The following is a 17,268-nucleotide window of genomic DNA, read 5'->3' on the forward strand; positions in this document are numbered from 1 at the left end:
GAGCTTCGGGTATTGTGGTGGTGAGAAACAGGAGAGGAATTAATCTATAGCTGTGAAATTCAGGGTAAGTCTATTCCCAAAAAAAACAATGCGACTGCAGTGAGCGATGGGACAGTCCTATAGAGAGAAAATATTAGTTTTGCAGTTTGATTATGATACACTGACCGCGGTGAGAGCTTTTGTTTGCAGGAGAATAATTATGTGCTTTGCTCCAGTCGTCCTCGAGGGTATCGTTCGAGGTGAGGTGTAGAGGAATGGCAGAAAATGTCGAAAAGAAGAGCTCTAGAATGAATTGGCAGTATTTTTTTTGGCCAATGTCAAGAGGGGCAATTGAGCTGTTTCGGAAATGGATTGGTCGATCTGAGCTATCTCATGGCCGTTGAAGGGCTGTCGATGAAGCTTCAGGTGATGTGCAAAGCGATCAATGCTGGTTGTGAAGAAGGCTCGTATGAACAATGGACAATAATTTGGGTAAAGAGGCTTGAGAGTGATGCCTTGAAGGGCAGGAGAGGCTGTCTACAGGATATACAGCGATCAAAGCCGCAGGGCGGGTTTGCTCAAGGGGTATTGGCTAATTAGAAATCTAATAAAAGACCAAAATAGAAATAACATAAACTAGGTCAGTTAAGTCGCGATACGACCCTATACAAGAGAGACGGGAAGACCACAGGGGGGTAGGGAAAAAGCTGAAGCTGGTATATTCAGACACGCCCTCTCAGAGGAAGGCTTTCTCGAGCATCCGGATTTACGGAGTGATATCCGAGCCATTGCTCGAAATCGAAGCTCGAATCATAGGTGGTCTCAATGATAGCAGGTCCATGTCCGAGGTGGCCCCTTGCTTGTCCCATAACCTTGCATGTCCCAAGGACAAGGCCAGCAGAGGGAGGCGTGGAGCCAACACCCGGGATCAACCTCGCAAGTATGGCATCGCTTTCCGTCGACCGATAGATGCCCACAAATTGCCGGGAGCCAGCCTGCAACAGAAGCCAGACGGTTGGCTCATCAAGCAAAGCGAGACAAACGCAAACTCAACAGTCCCGACTTGTGGTTTGCAGTTTCATATTGATTTTTGCTTTTTCAGTTCTGTTTTTCTTTTTTTTGGCTTTCTGGGTTTTTCAGCTCTGGGCTGCATTTGCTTTTTATTTTTCAGGTCTCATTTCTTATGTGAAATGGCGGAAGTCGATGTATCTTCTGCTTTTTGCTTTTTCAGTCGTTGTTCAAAAACTTTTTTTGTGTTCTGGCTGGGATCTAGGATACGGGTTTCTACCTGGTGGGAGACCCTCTGAGTTTGCAGTGTTTATTTTTGGAACCATCACGGGAGTTGCATGCATGGCGTGCATTGGAGATACTTCGTGTGATGGGCTATGAGTCCCAACCAGCCACCACGAGGCTACTGTGGTTGTCCAGATGACGGTGTATGTCTGGGGAAGTATATGTATGTGGGCGCTGGACAAGCGACGTTCGTCCAGTTTCAAACCGAGGGAAAAAGAAGTGAGGATGAAATAAGAAATCTCGAGGCGGTGGCGGACGGCAGAAACGACAAGCCCAAAAAAAAAAGGAAGGGAAAATGTGGTCCATGCGCCTTCCTTCCGATGTCTTGGCCACCTTCGAGAAGCGCGCTAACGCTAGAAGGAGCTAAGCGCGCGCTTCGGATTAACCACGGGCCGCTATAGTCACGGGAACATAGAGCTTTCCTTCCTTCAAGGTTGCTCTTGGCGTTGTGCCGTTGTCTCTGGTATTGGACGAGGGACGAGCGACAAGCGAGAGTGAAGAAGAGGCACATGAAACGGGAAGAAAAGCAGGAAAGGCGAAGTGCCAAAGACAAGAGACTTGAGAGAAAGAAGGAATAAAGGAATAAGGATGCGCCACCACCAAACACCAACCACCAAACACCTGGCGATCGGCGCAAGCACAGCATGCTTAGTGACACAACACCAGATTGCATCGAACATAGACTTACTTGGCCTCACAACGTGACAAGGCTTCTGCAGGAAGTTAACACACACACACATATAGAGTAGTACCAACCACGCTTCACTAAACACTCGGTCTACCACTCACAATCGCACTCGCACAGCCACTTCTCTTGCCTGCTCACCAGGCCACTTGCATGTTTTGGCGGTCAATGCTTGAGGAGAATGTAACAATGGAGGACGGAAGATGTTCATTCCGAGAGGGGAGTGCGTGATGGCCATGATGTGATTGATCAGGCCAGTCCTTTCTCCACGGCTGCACCCGGATATAACTTACTCTGGCCTCATCGAAGTAATTTCCTAGTTCTTGGGAGACCCGTTCTGGGAGGGAGGTGCTGGCCAGGTCGACCGCCAACACCACCAACAACATGAACATTAACCACCAACAACCATCGCAACACCGTCCGTCCGCCCTTTTCCCGCGAAGTCAAGTCAAAACAGAAGCGATTCCACTGGTTGACGTCAATACCCGTGCCAGTCCGTTCCCAGGCCCCACAAGCTCAGAGCACGAGATTCCAAGAAATACTGGAGATATGGATAACTGGTCAGTCTTTCGCGGTTGTGAAACCAGCATTCTTCAACCCCACTGGGCCAATTGAGGCCCACTAAGTCCCTTGAGGCTCCATTAAGTGGGGGAGGCTGTGAAGGACCCGCCAGCTTCTATTCTTGGTAGCCTCGCGCTAAACGAAGCTCATCGACACGGCTGGGATAGTTAGCCTAAGTATATATCTTATTGTTGTTCTTATTGCTATTATTTAGTATTATTATTATTATTTGTCTTCGGCCTCAAGTTAACCCTTTCGCGCAGCCTTATTCAACCACGCTCGTAAACCCAATGTGTCCATACTCACTTTTATTAACTCATTCTCAATATGGCGCAGTGAAGTAGTTATACGGGGAGGACGTTCTTGGGATCAACGCCAGCCCACGGCCTGGTTCCGCCTTTCGCGCCCTGCCCTGTCTGGGCAGCGGGAGAACGCTCGGGCTAGACGGTGGCCGGATCTTTGTGATCTCCATGGCCAGCCAGTGTGTTTGAAGTCACGATAAGACGGACTTTGCACCGTCAAATCAGTAGCCGGAGGGAGAATAACGTGGCATTGGCAGGATATTCCAAATTTATCCCCAACCTTTCCCATCCTACCCCAGTATCGTTAACCTTGATACTTCCTTTCTCAGCTCTTGCTTATACTCACACACCCACGCCGGCAGGGCATCGTACCGGCATTGTACACAAATGTACTCCTCCACGCCGGCGTTTTTGCATTGTACCTGTACCCGTACACCCCTCGTGGCATACAGGTTTATGTGACTGTGTGGAAGCCGTGTTTACGAGAACAACCTAGCCAGCACGAGGGTATTGCTATTCTTGGATATCGTAAGACATGAAATTGCGCCAGGCAGGCAGCAGCGGCAGTGACAAAACGCCAGCAGAGAGACCCCGCTCCTTCAGCTGTTATAGACCAGAAGCCTCGATGCCCGCCTTCCGACATTTAGCATAAGCATGTTGCAGGAGCGGCCTTCATTTGGCGGCAGGCAATGTAACAAGAGCCACCCTCGAGACCGGACAGCATGACTATTTTCGCCTCTCCGTATGCATGAAGAACATGAGAGGCAAGAATAGAAGTTTCATCGCAGTCCCGGGGAGCAATAATGGGTAAGACAAAAAGGGCAGATTTCTTAGGCTGATATCCCAATTTGAGCCAAATCCTGTCGCTTAGATGCTCACCAGCACCATCCAAGCACCAAATGATATAATTCGTGCAGATTCGAGTGGTACAAATCGCGACATCGATCCCCGTACTCTTTTTTTATTTGTTTACTTTTATTTTTATCATTTGTTTTCTTCTTCTTGAGAGAGAGCAACATCTTGGAGACTGGCCCAGATTGTGCTGTTGATGTTTCCTCCACCATATATGGTTTAACTATGACCAAGGCTTCAAAGCTGGTCCGCCGCTGTTCGCCAAACCTGGCCACTGCATGGCCAGGGGATGGATGCAGATGCACAGGTGGCCTGTAGTCGGGACCAAAATTTTCACTTCCAAGAGCCAGCATGCATCTCGCCATGGCCCTCACCCTCGCTCCCGCACCCAAACAAGAAGCTGTTCAGCCTCCGGTCGGTCAACTAAGCCCCTGGTCTCTTGGACCAGCGCAATTTGCAACCTTCATGAGGGAGGCTCAGTCGTTAAAGCTCATTCGGGAGGTGCACACGCTAAGTGTGCACCATGCAAGCCGCAGGTTAGACCTCAACACAGTCAGTACGGAGTAACCATGTTGCTATGGAGTAGTATCCATCTCCAGGTGAAAAAAAAATTAATTTGCATGGATGTTCCAGTGTGAAGCAGCATCGTCATTAGCTCGTTAGATCCCTAGTCAATACGAGTTGTGGAGCCCTTGATTCGCACTCCGGTAACGATGGACAAAACATTCTCCGTAGCTTCTGGTGAATTTTAATTCTATCCGTTTCTGTATAGTCTCCAGGGCGCCACGAGCTGACTGGGCCTTTAACGCAGAATCCGGTGAAAGGGAATCTTGTAAACGAGAAGATGGACTTTTCCTTTTGCGACCAAGAACGGGGAATCAGGAGAAACGGTGGGCATCTTACTAACGTGGAGCGACATGGCTGGATGTCAGTCGCCGTCAGACGGTCTTGCGGCAGTTGGTGGCTGCAGCCGATCGCCAACGTTATGATACGGAGTGCAGTTTGGGCCTCTCTTGTTGGCCACGATGATCTTCGCGACTAGTAAGGCTGAGCAAACCGGCCGCTCTCTGACGCTTGCAAGAGAAGAAGCCTGATTGATCCGTTTATCGGAAAAAGAAGAAAAGAAGAGAGAAATGAAAGGGAGAAAGAAAAAAGAATTCCATATCTTTTAGTGACATAACTGTCCGTATATCAAATAGGGAAAAGGTGACTATAAAACTTTCCGCTGGCTCGTTCCTTTTTCCACTCCCCTTGGCTATTATCCGCAGTAATTGTCCGTCCCTCTATCACAGACCAAAGAAAAATTCGTGCGTGTTTCCCTTTTTGGATTGCTCCCTAATCCAAGGTCCCCAGGCCAGGTTCGTATTCTTTTGGAACCTGGTGGGTGATAGAGCACCCCCTGGCCATTCGACCGCTGCTGCGCTGTCGATAAATTATCTGGCTGACCCCCTTGGCCTTGACCGACTGCGGGCTCCCCATGCTTCTTTCGCCTACTCATCCTGGGAAAGCTTGGCCAAGCCAGATCTCCATAGTCAAATCAAGCCAGGCAATTAGCCTTTTTCGTTTAAGTACCGGTACTTCTGAGTCTGTCGGAATTTTGCAAAGAACGCAGAAGAACGTGGCTTATTCCAAACACCATTGGTTTTTGCTTTTGCTTCCACTAGTTGCTTCTTCCATCTTAACGGAGCGTGGGATCGTCGGCACCCCTCGATCAATCACTGGCTCCCTGGCTTGCGTCAAGCGTGATGCTTTCCTTCACGCATCGGGTCGAGCCCGGCTGCTGGGGGGGTGGCTGATCCTCTGGTACTGTACCAGATAGCTCAGATATCGCTGAACTACTTTGTACTCCGAATCTCAGTAGGAGACCGCAGATGTATTCCTGGTCTGCCTTTGAAAGGATCTATGACTCTCCTGCTCCCCCCGGTGACTGTTCATATGGGTATTTTCCGTCATTGATGGAGGGGGTCCATGGTTCAACATGATCCCATCCCTGTTCCACGGCTATCTCCTCCCAATTTCTCCGGACTGCCTGTGGCCTTGCCAGTGCAGTCCTTGGGCGAGGATATCTGCTATGGTTGCCTCGATTGGTTCCTTTTGTCTGGCTGTCGTTTTGCCCCTATTTTTCTTTTTCTTTTCTTTTTTTTTTTGCATCTTGTTCCTTTCCCGCTTCGCTTCTTCTCCTTCTATCAAGCTGTTGCTGTTGTTTTTTTGTAATTCTTTTCTTTTTTTCCTCTTATACTTCCAGACTTTAAGCAGAAAGTACGGAGTAAAGAGCTAGGGGGGTAGGAGGAAGTAAGGGTATCCACTGCTCCCATCCCTCCCAAGTTGATCTCTGTTCTTGATATTTATGATCTTCTATTTTTAATATTCAGAGTTAGCTCAGTGACAAAGTCAATACGAAGGGTACAGGGTCGCCTTCCAAGAATGGCGAGGTTAAACGGCACAGAACTGTGCCATTCCGCACCAGATGCTCAAAATAGTGCATAGCTCCAATAGCAAGCACATCGTGACGGGCAGTCTCGGCATGATTCCAGATGGCAGTGTCGTAGCTCAGCTGCAAAAGGAAAAATTTTCAGCCTTGACAGCTCTATTGAATTCGCAGATAAACTGTCCTCGACATTCCCCTTTGTCCTTCGTTTTGATTCTGAAATCCTGTCAAATCTCCCATACCTCCCTTCCCTACCTCCGGTGTCCGTGGCTAGTACTCCGTACTCCATAGAGGATCTAGCTTAGATCCGTAACAGGGCAGCCCACTTGATTGACTCAAAAAGGAAAAGAAACAAACGTGCCCTAGTCAATGCCGCCTTCATCTGTGTGAGGTTTAGAATATATTCCCCGAGATCTGTCTCTTCGACCTCCTGCTCATTTTTGAGCAATTCCTCATTATTCTTGGTATCAACATTCGGGCATCATGGCGTCGAACGAGCACTGTGCCCTGGTGGAAGACCGGACATTTGGTCCATGGGCTCAGCAATGCCGTGGAGCCTTCGACTTCACTCTCCTCTTCGAGGAGAGCATCCTCACATTGGTACCGCTATGCATTATGATCTTGCTGACACCTTTCCGAATTGCATATCTTTTGAAGAAAAAACGGAAAGTCGAGGACACCCCCTTGGCACATATGAAAATGGTGAGTGCTTTTCATATCGCGTGGCCCGTTATGAGCTTGGTATTTCAAATTGGACGATATACTTACGGGTGGCTGCTTGCCCATAGACCGCTCTTGCAGCATACTGTGGATTGCAGCTTTTGCTTGTAATCTTGTGGACCCGTCCCGATGTCTATAGAACGCAGCTCTCGATCGCGGTCAACGTCCTAACGCTTGTTGCTTCTATTCTCTTCATCTTCCTCTCCTACGCAGAACATTTATACACGACCACCCCATCTTTGATGCTCAATGTATTCTTCTTCTTCACCCTCCTTTTCGATGTTGCTCGAGCAAGGACTCTATGGCTCCGAGACACTGATGGAACCGGTGAAATCATCGCCTGGGGCTTCACTGCTACTGTTGCTTTGAAATTCGTCATTTTGCTCCTGGAGGTTACCGAGAAGAGATTCATGCTCAAGCCGGAGTACAAGTCGTATCCTCCAGAGGCCACTGCTGGTATCTTCAACCGAAGTTTCTTCGTCTGGTTGAACGCTCTTTTCTGGGACGGATTCTCCAAGCTACTCTTCGTGGAAGATCTATACGAACTGGACAAGCATTTGCTGTCGGAACGTATTCACCAGCGCATGAACGACGCATGGGATAAAGGTATGTCTCACATCATGCAGTTTGTTTCAGGGTATCATAATGCTAACGTTCATTCCTGTCTGCAGTCAAATCTAAGACGCCAAATTCCTTGCTCATGGTGACTTTCAAGACGCTCAAATGGCCAATCTTGTCCATTGCCTTCCCGCGTCTCTGCTTGATCGGATTCTTGTTTGCTCAGCCTTTCCTCTTAAACAAGGCCATCCTGCTTTCCTCCGAGCCCATTAACGAGCATACAACCAACCAGGGCTACGGACTTATTTTTGCTTATGTCATCGTATACACCGGTTTGGCTGTAAGTATTTCACATTCACGTTCAATGTCACACACAGTTTGACATGTGCCTTTTGCCTCTTGAGTACCTGCTAAAATGTAGCTCCAGGTTACCATGGGTCAATACCAGCATTTGACTTACCGAGCCATTACCATGGTTCGTGGAGGGTTGATCTCCATGCTCTACCGAAAGGCAACCGACATCAACATCCAGGATGTAGACCCGGCCTCTTCCATGACCCTTATGAGCGCCGATATTGAACGTATTGTCCAAGGATGGCAAACTATGCATGAACTGTGGGCAGCTGCCGCGGAAGTGGGTATCGCCATTTTCTTGCTTCAGAAGCAGCTCGGAGTCGCTTGTGTTGTTCCAATCGCTGTGTCGATTCGTACGTATTCACCACCTTGATATCCTTCCCCCGTCAACCCCCTTCCCCTCGTCCGGAGCCCCTGAGCGGAGTGGAGTGCCGTTCCATCATGCTAACCTGTTGACAACAGTTTCACTCTTCGGCTCCGTCATTGCAATGAACTTTGTCATGGCTCACCAGGCTGCATGGCTAGAGGCCATTGAAAGGCGTATTTCCGCCACCAGCGTGATGTTGAGTTCCATGAAAGGTGTGAAGATGTGTGGATTGAAGGAAGTTCTCCTAACGAATCTCCACAATTTGAGATTGGAAGAACTGAACATCTCCAAGAAGTTCCGTAAGCTTCTGATCTGGAATATGGGCTTTGGTAAGTCGTTCGATTCGGGTGATTTCTGCAAGTTATGTGACTTACTTGCTGACGACCAATAAACATAGCCTTTATCTCCCAAATCTTTGGCCCGATCATCACCTTCGCTGTGTTCGCTGCCATCAACAAGAATGGCGGCGGTAATGCCGTTTTGGATATCAGTCGCGTGTTCACTTCGCTCTCTCTCTTTGCCTTGCTTGCGGAGCCGCTGCAGTCCCTGATTATGTCCCTGGTGACATTCCTTGGCTCAGTCGGATGCTTCACCCGTATTCAGGAGTTCCTCGACAAGCCATCCCGAGTCGATTCTAGACGCCAGCCAGAGGAAAGAATTACCAATTTGTTCAGTCTAAGCCAGCAGACCCTTGCTCTCTCTGATAAGGACGCTGTCAAGAACGGCGAGAAGGTCAATCGAAGCTCTGCCAGTCCAACCATCACGTCGACTAAGTCTGGTGGTTCATTCCCACTCAAGGGAATGGCCAATTCCAACCAAGCAGTTGACGCTGTTACTATCCGCGATGGCTGCTTTGCATGGGAGAACGAGAAGGGCGCCGTCCTCAAGTCCATCAATATCAACATCCCTCGCTCCAAGACTACCGTCATTGTCGGTCCCGTTGGCTGTGGTAAGTCGACTTTGCTCAAGGCCATCCTCGGTGAAGTTGTCTGTCTCGGCGGAGTTGTCGAGATTGCCTCCATGAACATGGCCTTCTGCGACCAGACTGCCTGGCACATGAATGAGTCTATCAAGGACAGCATTGTCTCCGTGCTTGACTTTGATGAAAAATGGTATGCCACTGTAGTCCGCGCCTGTGGTCTTGCTCAGGATCTTCGCCAGCTCCCTCGTGGTGACCAGACCATTGTTGGCAGCAAGGGTATTGCTCTCAGTGGTGGTCAGAGCCAGCGTATCGTAAGTCCTTCTCTTCGCCCTCCTTGACTTCACCCAAAGTACTGTAGTTAACCGCCATATAGGCCCTCGCCCGAGCTATCTATGCCCAAAAGGATGTTCTCATTCTCGACGATGTTCTCAGTGGAATCGATGCCGCAACTGAAAACCACATCTTCCACAGCCTGCTTGGTGAAGAGGGACTTCTCCGCCGACTCGGCACCACGGTCATCATCACTTCGTCCTCGCGTAAGTTGAAACCTCCTGACATCGTTACAAGAAGCGAGTCATTCCAGCTAACACCAACCAAACTTGCAGCCAAACGTATTCCATATGCCGACTATATCGTTGCCCTCAGCTCTGACGGTCGCATTGACGAGCAAGGTAAATTCGAGGAGCTTAACGTATCCGGCGGATACGTCTCGAGCTTCAACCTTCCTTCGCCCGATTGGCTGTTCAAGCCTGAACCTGAGCGACCTCTCCCTGCTCCAGCCGTCATCGATGAAACCCCCCAGACGTCTGACGAACTTGAGGCTGCGGCTAACCGACGAATGGGCGACATGGCCATCTACCTGTACTATGCGCGATCGATTGGCTGGCCAACCACTATCCTCTTCATGTTCTTCATCAGTGCCTTCGTCTTCTGCATTTCCTTCCCTAGTAAGTGTTTTCTTCCCGTGTTGAATTTGTGATAAACACTAACAGGCATAGCTATCTGGTTGAAATGGTGGGCTGCGGCCAACGTCGAGGCTCCGTACGAGAAGCTCGGCTATTATCTGGGTATCTATGTCATGCTTGGTGTCCTTGCCATCATCTCTCTCATCCTCGGATCATGGCAGATGATCATCAACATGGTGCCTAAGTCTGGAGAGGCCTTCCATTTCACTTTGCTTAAGACAGTCCTGTCCGCCCCCCTGTCCTTCTTCTCGACCACTGACCAGGGTGTGACTATGAACCGTTTCTCCCAGGATCTTCAGCTCATCGACATGGAACTTCCCGTTGCCGCACTCAATACCTTTGCAACTTTTGTCCTCTGCTTCGCTCAGATGGTGATCATCGGTGTTGCTTCAGTGTACGCTGCCATCGCTTTCCCACTCATCCTCGGTACACTGTACATGATCCAGAAGTACTACCTCCGCACCTCTCGCCAGCTCCGATTCATGGACCTTGAGGCCAAGGCACCTCTGTACTCTCAGTTCACCGAGTGTCTCAACGGCCTAGCCACCATCCGTGCCTTTGGATGGCAGGAAGCCCTTGAGAAGAAAAACCGAAAGCTGCTTGACCGTTCCCAGAAGCCATTCTACCTCCTCTTCTCTGTGCAGCGATGGCTTACTTTGGTCCTTGACATGGTGGTTGCTGGTATTGCTGTGCTGTTGATTGTCCTGGTCATCAAACTCCGAGGCACCATCAGTGGTGGGTATGCCGGTGTTGCCCTTCTTAACGTTATCCAGTTCAGTCAGTCTATCAAACTGCTCATCACCTTCTGGACCACCCTCGAGACGCACATTGGAGCCATTGCCCGTATCAAGGTGTTCAACGAGACTGCCCAACCTGAAGATAAGGAGGGCGAAAACACACAGCCACCAGACAACTGGCCTGCCCAGGGAGGCATCGAGTTTAAATCCGTCTCAGCGGAGTACCGACCAGGCGAGCCCATCCTTAAGGACGTCACCCTTACCGTTGCTCCAGGAGAGAAGTTGGGCATCTGTGGACGAACAGGAAGGTTAGTTTAATTTCCCTTATATCTGCATGTGGTACTCAAAGGTATCATTCCATTTGCCCGTCCCGTAGCGGAGACTAACAAACTGGCCTATTAAACAAACAGTGGAAAGAGTTCTCTTATCCTAACGATCTTCCGCATGCTCGAGCTGAGTGGAGGCAGCATCTCGATCGACGGCATCGATCTCAGCACTCTGCCTCGCTCCGAGATCCGGTCCCGTATCACCGGTGTCTCGCAGGACGCCCTCATACTAAAGGGCTCACTGCGCCTCAACGTCGACCCAACCGGCGTTCTCGGTGACGACGCAATGATCTCTGCCCTCAAGAGCGTCCAGCTATGGAACATTGTCAACGAGAAGGGCGGCCTTGACGTTGACATTGATGAGTTCCATCTTTCGCACGGCCAGAAGCAACTTCTCTGTCTCGCCCGAGCAATCCTCCGACCCAGCACTATCCTCATCCTCGACGAAGCCACCAGCAAGTAAGTAACAATCCTTTTCCCATATCATTTCCCCATCCCTTCATTTAAGTACATAAACATAAAGAAGATCGTCAAGCGGGACCAACCCGCACGGCTCAACCTTCACCTCGGCCCCGGGGTATTCTCCTTTTTTGTTTGCATATGATCGCTATCTGAACTTCTGGCTAACAAACTGTCCCTGATAGTGTCGACAACAAAACCGACGAGATCATGCAGCGAGTGATTCGCGAGAAGCTCTCATCTCGCACCATCATCGCAGTCGCCCACAAGCTCGATACCATCCTCGACTTTGACCGAGTTGCTCTGCTAGACCACGGCGAGCTGCTCGAATATGACGACCCGTATACCCTGCTGTCTACCGACTCTTCATTCAGCCGTCTGTATGCCAGCACCATGGCCGAGACGCCCGAGGATGTCGAGGTCATCAGCGTCTCGGACGAAATGATCAGCACGCCAGCGACAGGACGCAACAGCACTCCTGGACGCAACAGCACGTAATCGCCCTCCCTCTTTCTCCCTCTTCCCTCTTCTTTTTTTTTCTCTTTCCCTCTTCTTCTTTTATACCACTTTTGTTTTGGCCTTCATTTCTTTAAAACATCTTCCTTGGGTATATACATACATAGATCGCCATGGCCCTGATCTAAGTAGCAAGGAGCTTCTCCATACTGCTTGTCAGCATTTTACATATTTTTCTTTCTGCGTCTGTTTGACCTGGCGTTTGGAGGGTGTCATTGGTTGGCTGGCTATCATGTTTTTCTTACTTAATTCCTTCCTTCGATGTCCATCTAGCTATCTACCTTCTCTCTACAGAGTACAGAGACAATTCTGTTTATTGTCTAATAAATTGGCGTATAATTCCCTACCTAACTTCTTACTCTATTAAATCGACAACTTCCCGTCCTCGTCTTCGCCTTCTCTTCTTCTCGTCTTCTCTTCTCCCACCAACTTCTCGCTTTCTTTTAACTTTTAGCTTCCTCGTAAACTCGTAAATTAAACTTTTCTAGTCTTCCTTCCGCTTTCTAGAAGCATCACGTGCAACCACGTGCATGAAAGTGCCAAAACGCCCAGCCAATCATAACTGCTCCAGTTCCCGCCCTTCCACCCAATAGGAGCTCAGCTACCCCTTCCGTCCCGCTTACTCATCCACCTCGCCCCATCCACTTTTCCTATTCGGTTAAAGCCGGTCTGGGGTACTGGCCAATCACAGGCCGCCCATCTCCCCCAAAAGCGACCCAGGCCAAAGGGCAACAAAAAGCGGGTCCTCCTTCTCGCTCTCTGCGTCTCTCGTCGTCTTCGTCTTATTCTTCTTTCGTCTTTCCTCGTCGTCCTGTTTTTCGACCCTCGCAACCTCGCAAGGGTCTACCTGCTCGCTATCGTCACCAGCTTCCGATATCCCAACGCTCTGGCATCAGCAACACAACACCGCGGGCTGATACATACATGTTATCCACCAGGGAGCATCTCAGGACGATACGGGTGTTTCAGGCGGCCGTTGGAGCATCCTGATACCGGCTACAGACGTTAATCATTCTGACACAGATAGATATTTATCCGGGTGGAGACAGATTTCGATCTCGCGTTCAAGGGCAGCCTCTGATTTCTTCGACGCAAGGCTTGTGTCGTATCGTATTGCATCCCATCTCACCGCGTCGCATTTGTCAGCTCTAAAAGCGCATCACATCGACACTTGACACTCGATATCGACAGATAGGCAGGCAGGCAGGCAGACAAGCACAGAGAGAGAGAGACAGGATTGCAGTCGGCCGGATAGGACGGTCGACGATGACCATGTCTGAGAGCCCGGAGAGCATATAAGAGGAACCATACGAGACCACCACACGACCACGCAAGAATATTATATATATCGGGCTACCATATAAGCTATACGCAACGCCATGACGGCGACACCGACAGCAACAAAGGCACGCAAACCAAGCGCAAAGGGCGAAGGGCCGTCTGTCGTGCCTCGGAAACGCCGCCGGCGGGCGGTGGGCAGCGGTGCGGCGGACGACTGCTTCACCTGCGCGAGCAGACAGGTACGATGCGACAGGCGGCGGCCGTACTGCACGCCATGTCTTGATATGGGACGGCAGTGTTCAGGGTACAAGACGACGTTGACCTGGGGCATCGGAGTGGCCAGCAGAGGGAAGCTACGGGGTCTGTCTCTGCCCATATCAGGCGCAAAGAAGGTCGCCCAGTCGACCGAGCCCAGGAGCGTGCCATCACAGCCGGCAGAGGCAAAGGCAGAAAAGAGCCTGCAGCAGCAGCAGCAGCAGCAACAACAGCAACAACAGCAACAGCCAGTCCAAGAGGAAGAGTCGGTGCAGACGCCGGCGCCGACATCGCCCTGGTCGGCGATAAACACGACCCCTCCACGCAGCAGCTGCAGCCGCAGCAGCAACGATGGCAGCAGCAGCAGCATAACCAGCAGCGGCGCCACTGCGAGCGAGCCCACATATCGTCATCCCTTACCTGCATACACGTCGTCATACAGCCCCGTCGATGCATGCGGCCTACCGCTCTACCGGGATGTGCCTGGGCCACTCAACATCGGCACCAGCGCTGGCACCAGCTCAGCGAGCACGGCCAGCACGGCCAGCACCGTCAACGCCAGCAGCACCAGCATGTACGTCGAGCTAGGGTCTCCCTATGGCTCGCCGTACAGTGCCACGACCACGCACTTCAGCCCGCTGGAAGTGTATTCGACGCCGGTGACACAGAAGCCGGTATTCGACGACGAACTCGACGAATCAGAGACGGTGGTGTCGACTGATGTGTCGATATATAATGCTAATAATACTAATAACACCTACCCTTACCACTACCACCCATACCCAACAGCGTCCTTTTCGCTGAACCAGCCCTTCTCGACGACTTGGATAGGCCGCAACCCTCGCATGCGGTACCTGATCGGGTACTATACCGAGGTGATAGCGCCAGTGATAGTGACGTTTGACAGCCCTACGAACCCGTTCAGGCTGTACCTGCTCGAGCTGGCGAAGGACAGCGAGGCCCTGCAGCATGCCATCGCAGCGCTGTCGCTGAGCAACCTGCGTCAACGGCGGCGCAACTGGGGCCTGCTGTCGACGGGCAAAGACGGAACCGTCGCGGCGGGTCGCTGCAGGCACACTGCCCGGATGACGGACCGGGGCCTTTGAGGAGGCGTTCGGGGTGACCACGCCGGAGGAGCAGCTTCGCGAAGAGACCTACCACAAGGGGATGGCGATACGGTCGATCAACGCACAGCTGGCGGACCCGGTGCAGCGACGAACCGACTCTGTGTTTGCCACGCTGCTGATGCTGTGTCTCTTCCACATGTGCGATACTGGACTGGCCTCGTTCCGCAGCCAGTTCGCGGGCGTGAAGAAGCTGTTTATGATCCGGGGCGCCGGCCGGGACCGGGGCAGCCAGGACTCGGAGGTGATGAAGTGGTTTATGCGGATGTTTACCTGGTTCGACACGATGACGGCGACCATCAACGACCGGGACAGCCAGATGAACGGCTGCCTGCTGGAGGTGACGACGTCGGGCCAGGACGAGTGGGCGCTGGAGAACCTGGCCGGCTGCGACCCGCGCCTGTTCCGGGCCGTCGCGCAGCTGGGCCGGCTCAACCAGCTCAGCCAGGCCAAACCGGTGGACAACTCGACTGCGCGGATGGAGCGACCAGTCCCGACGGCCGCCATCCCCCAGTCCCTCACCCACTATCTATCTGACACTGATACTACATCCGCTACTTCTTCTTCTTCTTCCCCTATAGTGGACATATCTGCCGTCCCGATGAACAGCCTGGACCCACGGACCGAGTTCTGGCGAGAATGGCATGTCGTCCGCCAGAAACTCGAGAGCTGGCGTCTCCCCGACCTGCCCGGCACCCACAGCCCCGTCCCGTCCCTTGCATCCACCACATCTACATGTACATCAACATCTACTCCTACATCTACTCCTACATCAGCATCAGCAGCAGCAGCATCATCAGCATCTCTCTTTGGGGCAGCCCTGCCGGCCTCCCCCCTGTCGCACGTCAACCCAGCCAACCTGCCCGAGATCTCCAACATCTCCGAGTCCTTCCGGTACTCTGCGCTGCTGTACCTCGAGCGGCTGGCCCATCCCACCACGCCCTCGCGCCACCCTCGCTTCCAGACGCTGGTCAGCGCGGCCCTGCACTACATCCGGGCGGTGCAGTCGGACGTCTTCCTGCTGTGGCCGCTGTTCGTGGTGGGCAGCGAGTGCATGGGCGAGGCAGAGAGGGCGGTCATCCGCGAGCGCTGCTGCGACATCCAGCGCGACTCGGGCTTCGTGAACAACCTGTCCTGCCTGCAGCTGCTGGAGCGCATCTGGCAGGAGGAAGACCCCAACGAGAGTGGAAGTGGAAGCACTGCTTCGACAGCGTCAGGGGGGGAGCTGCTGGGGGGAGCGGCCTTCCGGTGGCGGCGCATCATCGACTCCCAGCGTCTTACAGATGAGTACATTGTCGTGTAGTTATTATCTATCTACTATCTATTCATCTTCATCTTCATCTTCATCTACTCCATCTACAAGGCTGTCCTTCTATCCTTCTTCATCCTTCAAAGCAAGTAAAGGCGAGCCTCGGGCCGCAGCAAAAAGGCAAAAGGTAAAAGACATGCACCATGACGTAAGCTCTCACGTGGAAGTGTGTTAGTAAGCACCTTAACTTAGTAAGCGGAAGTCAAAGAAGAAGTAGAAGTAGAAGATAGACAGTAGTAGATGATGATAGATGATGGTAGACAGTGATAGATGGTAGTAGATGGTGGTGGTAGATGCGAGAGAAGAGCAGAAGATGCCAGACAAGGAAGAGACGAGGCTGCCTCCTTATTAATGCTCTCCTCCCTCACCGTCATCTTCTACTTCTTCTACTTCCTCGTACTTATTCTTCCTCTTACTTAACTTCATGCCCAACTGCTGCCTTGCTGTAACCTAACCTTGTCTCGCTCTTACACCTCGCACCTTAGGTTACTGAAATCTCTTACTTAGACGCCCTTTGACTGTCTGTATATGGATATATATATATAAGATAGATAGATAGATGCTCGTATAAGTGAATGTCTATGACTCTTCTCTGACTCTCTGACTCTCTGACTCTTCATCTCGTCCTTCTCCTTCTCCTTTTTCTTCCGCCGTATCCTCCCTTACCGTAACTTACACCCCTGGCCCGCCCAGCCACGCCCAGCCTTGCGCCACTTTCGTCTGTAACTTACCATAAATTACCACCAAAGAAAACTCTTCATTTTTCGCACAAAAAGGGAAAAAATCAAGGAAGAAACAAGAGAAAAAACTTCGTCTTCTTCCCAACGAGAGACACCAGACACTCGACCAAAAGGAGTCACAGACAGACAGACAGACAGACACAGACGGACAGGATAGACCAGGAGTTCTTCTTCTTCTTCTTCTTCTTTTTCGCTTTCTTTTAATACTATTTTATCCCATCTTTTCAGCGTTCTGTTGGCATCTTTCCCTGGTCACCGAGACCGGACAGGACAGGACAGTCACCGCAAGGCAACAGAGAAAAGACGAAGAACAAGACTAGAAGAAAGACTCCAGGACTCGCTGGAGCCTAAGAAGAGACAGTAAGACGACGAAAGAAGACAGTCTCACGCCGAAGACTGAGAAGAAGATATCTGCCCTGGGAAATCGTCTCTCGGCTCGCTCGGCTCGCTGCCTCTTCTTGGCCCATGAGCTGCACCTGCATCAGCGAAAATGCTCCAACAGCGCTTCGCTACGCCGCGACTCTGGCTTCTTCCC

General features: G+C 51.3%; 4 protein-coding genes across 4 annotated transcripts; 3 read left to right on the forward strand and 1 right to left on the reverse strand.

The window, feature by feature from the left end:
- Positions 1-4,035: 4,035 nt before the first annotated feature.
- MGYG_00095 (hypothetical protein) lies at positions 4,036-4,714 on the forward strand (the record flags this gene model as incomplete). Its single annotated transcript, XM_003175955.1, has 2 exons — positions 4,036-4,224; positions 4,484-4,714. 2 exons carry the CDS (start codon positions 4,036-4,038, stop codon positions 4,712-4,714), a joined length of 420 nt encoding a protein of 139 aa, XP_003176003.1.
- Positions 4,715-6,583: 1,869 nt separating this feature from the next.
- On the forward strand, positions 6,584-12,006 carry MGYG_00096 (canalicular multispecific organic anion transporter 1; the record flags this gene model as incomplete). The annotated part of the gene is made up of 11 exons (XM_003175956.1): positions 6,584-6,802; positions 6,889-7,426; positions 7,492-7,718; positions 7,806-8,085; positions 8,195-8,428; positions 8,497-9,332; positions 9,395-9,557; positions 9,627-9,968; positions 10,020-11,031; positions 11,134-11,508; positions 11,694-12,006. The coding sequence occupies 11 exons, from the start codon at positions 6,584-6,586 to the stop codon at positions 12,004-12,006; spliced, it is 4,539 nt and encodes a 1,512-aa protein (XP_003176004.1).
- A 373-nt stretch (positions 12,007-12,379) lies between these two features.
- On the reverse strand, positions 12,380-12,969 carry MGYG_08880 (hypothetical protein; the record flags this gene model as incomplete). The annotated part of the gene is made up of 4 exons (XM_003175957.1): positions 12,380-12,464; positions 12,648-12,674; positions 12,714-12,891; positions 12,960-12,969. 4 exons carry the CDS (start codon positions 12,967-12,969, stop codon positions 12,380-12,382), a joined length of 300 nt encoding a protein of 99 aa, XP_003176005.1.
- A 434-nt stretch (positions 12,970-13,403) lies between these two features.
- MGYG_00097 (hypothetical protein) lies at positions 13,404-15,987 on the forward strand (the record flags this gene model as incomplete). Its single annotated transcript, XM_003175958.1, has 3 exons — positions 13,404-13,544; positions 13,602-14,612; positions 14,701-15,987. 3 exons carry the CDS (start codon positions 13,404-13,406, stop codon positions 15,985-15,987), a joined length of 2,439 nt encoding a protein of 812 aa, XP_003176006.1.
- Between the last annotated feature and the right edge of the window lie 1,281 nt (positions 15,988-17,268).

The sequence above is a fragment of the Nannizzia gypsea genome, genomic scaffold (assembly GCF_000150975.2).
Source record: "Nannizzia gypsea CBS 118893 supercont1.1 genomic scaffold, whole genome shotgun sequence".
NCBI classification, from domain to species: Eukaryota; Fungi; Ascomycota; class Eurotiomycetes; order Onygenales; family Arthrodermataceae; genus Nannizzia; species Nannizzia gypsea.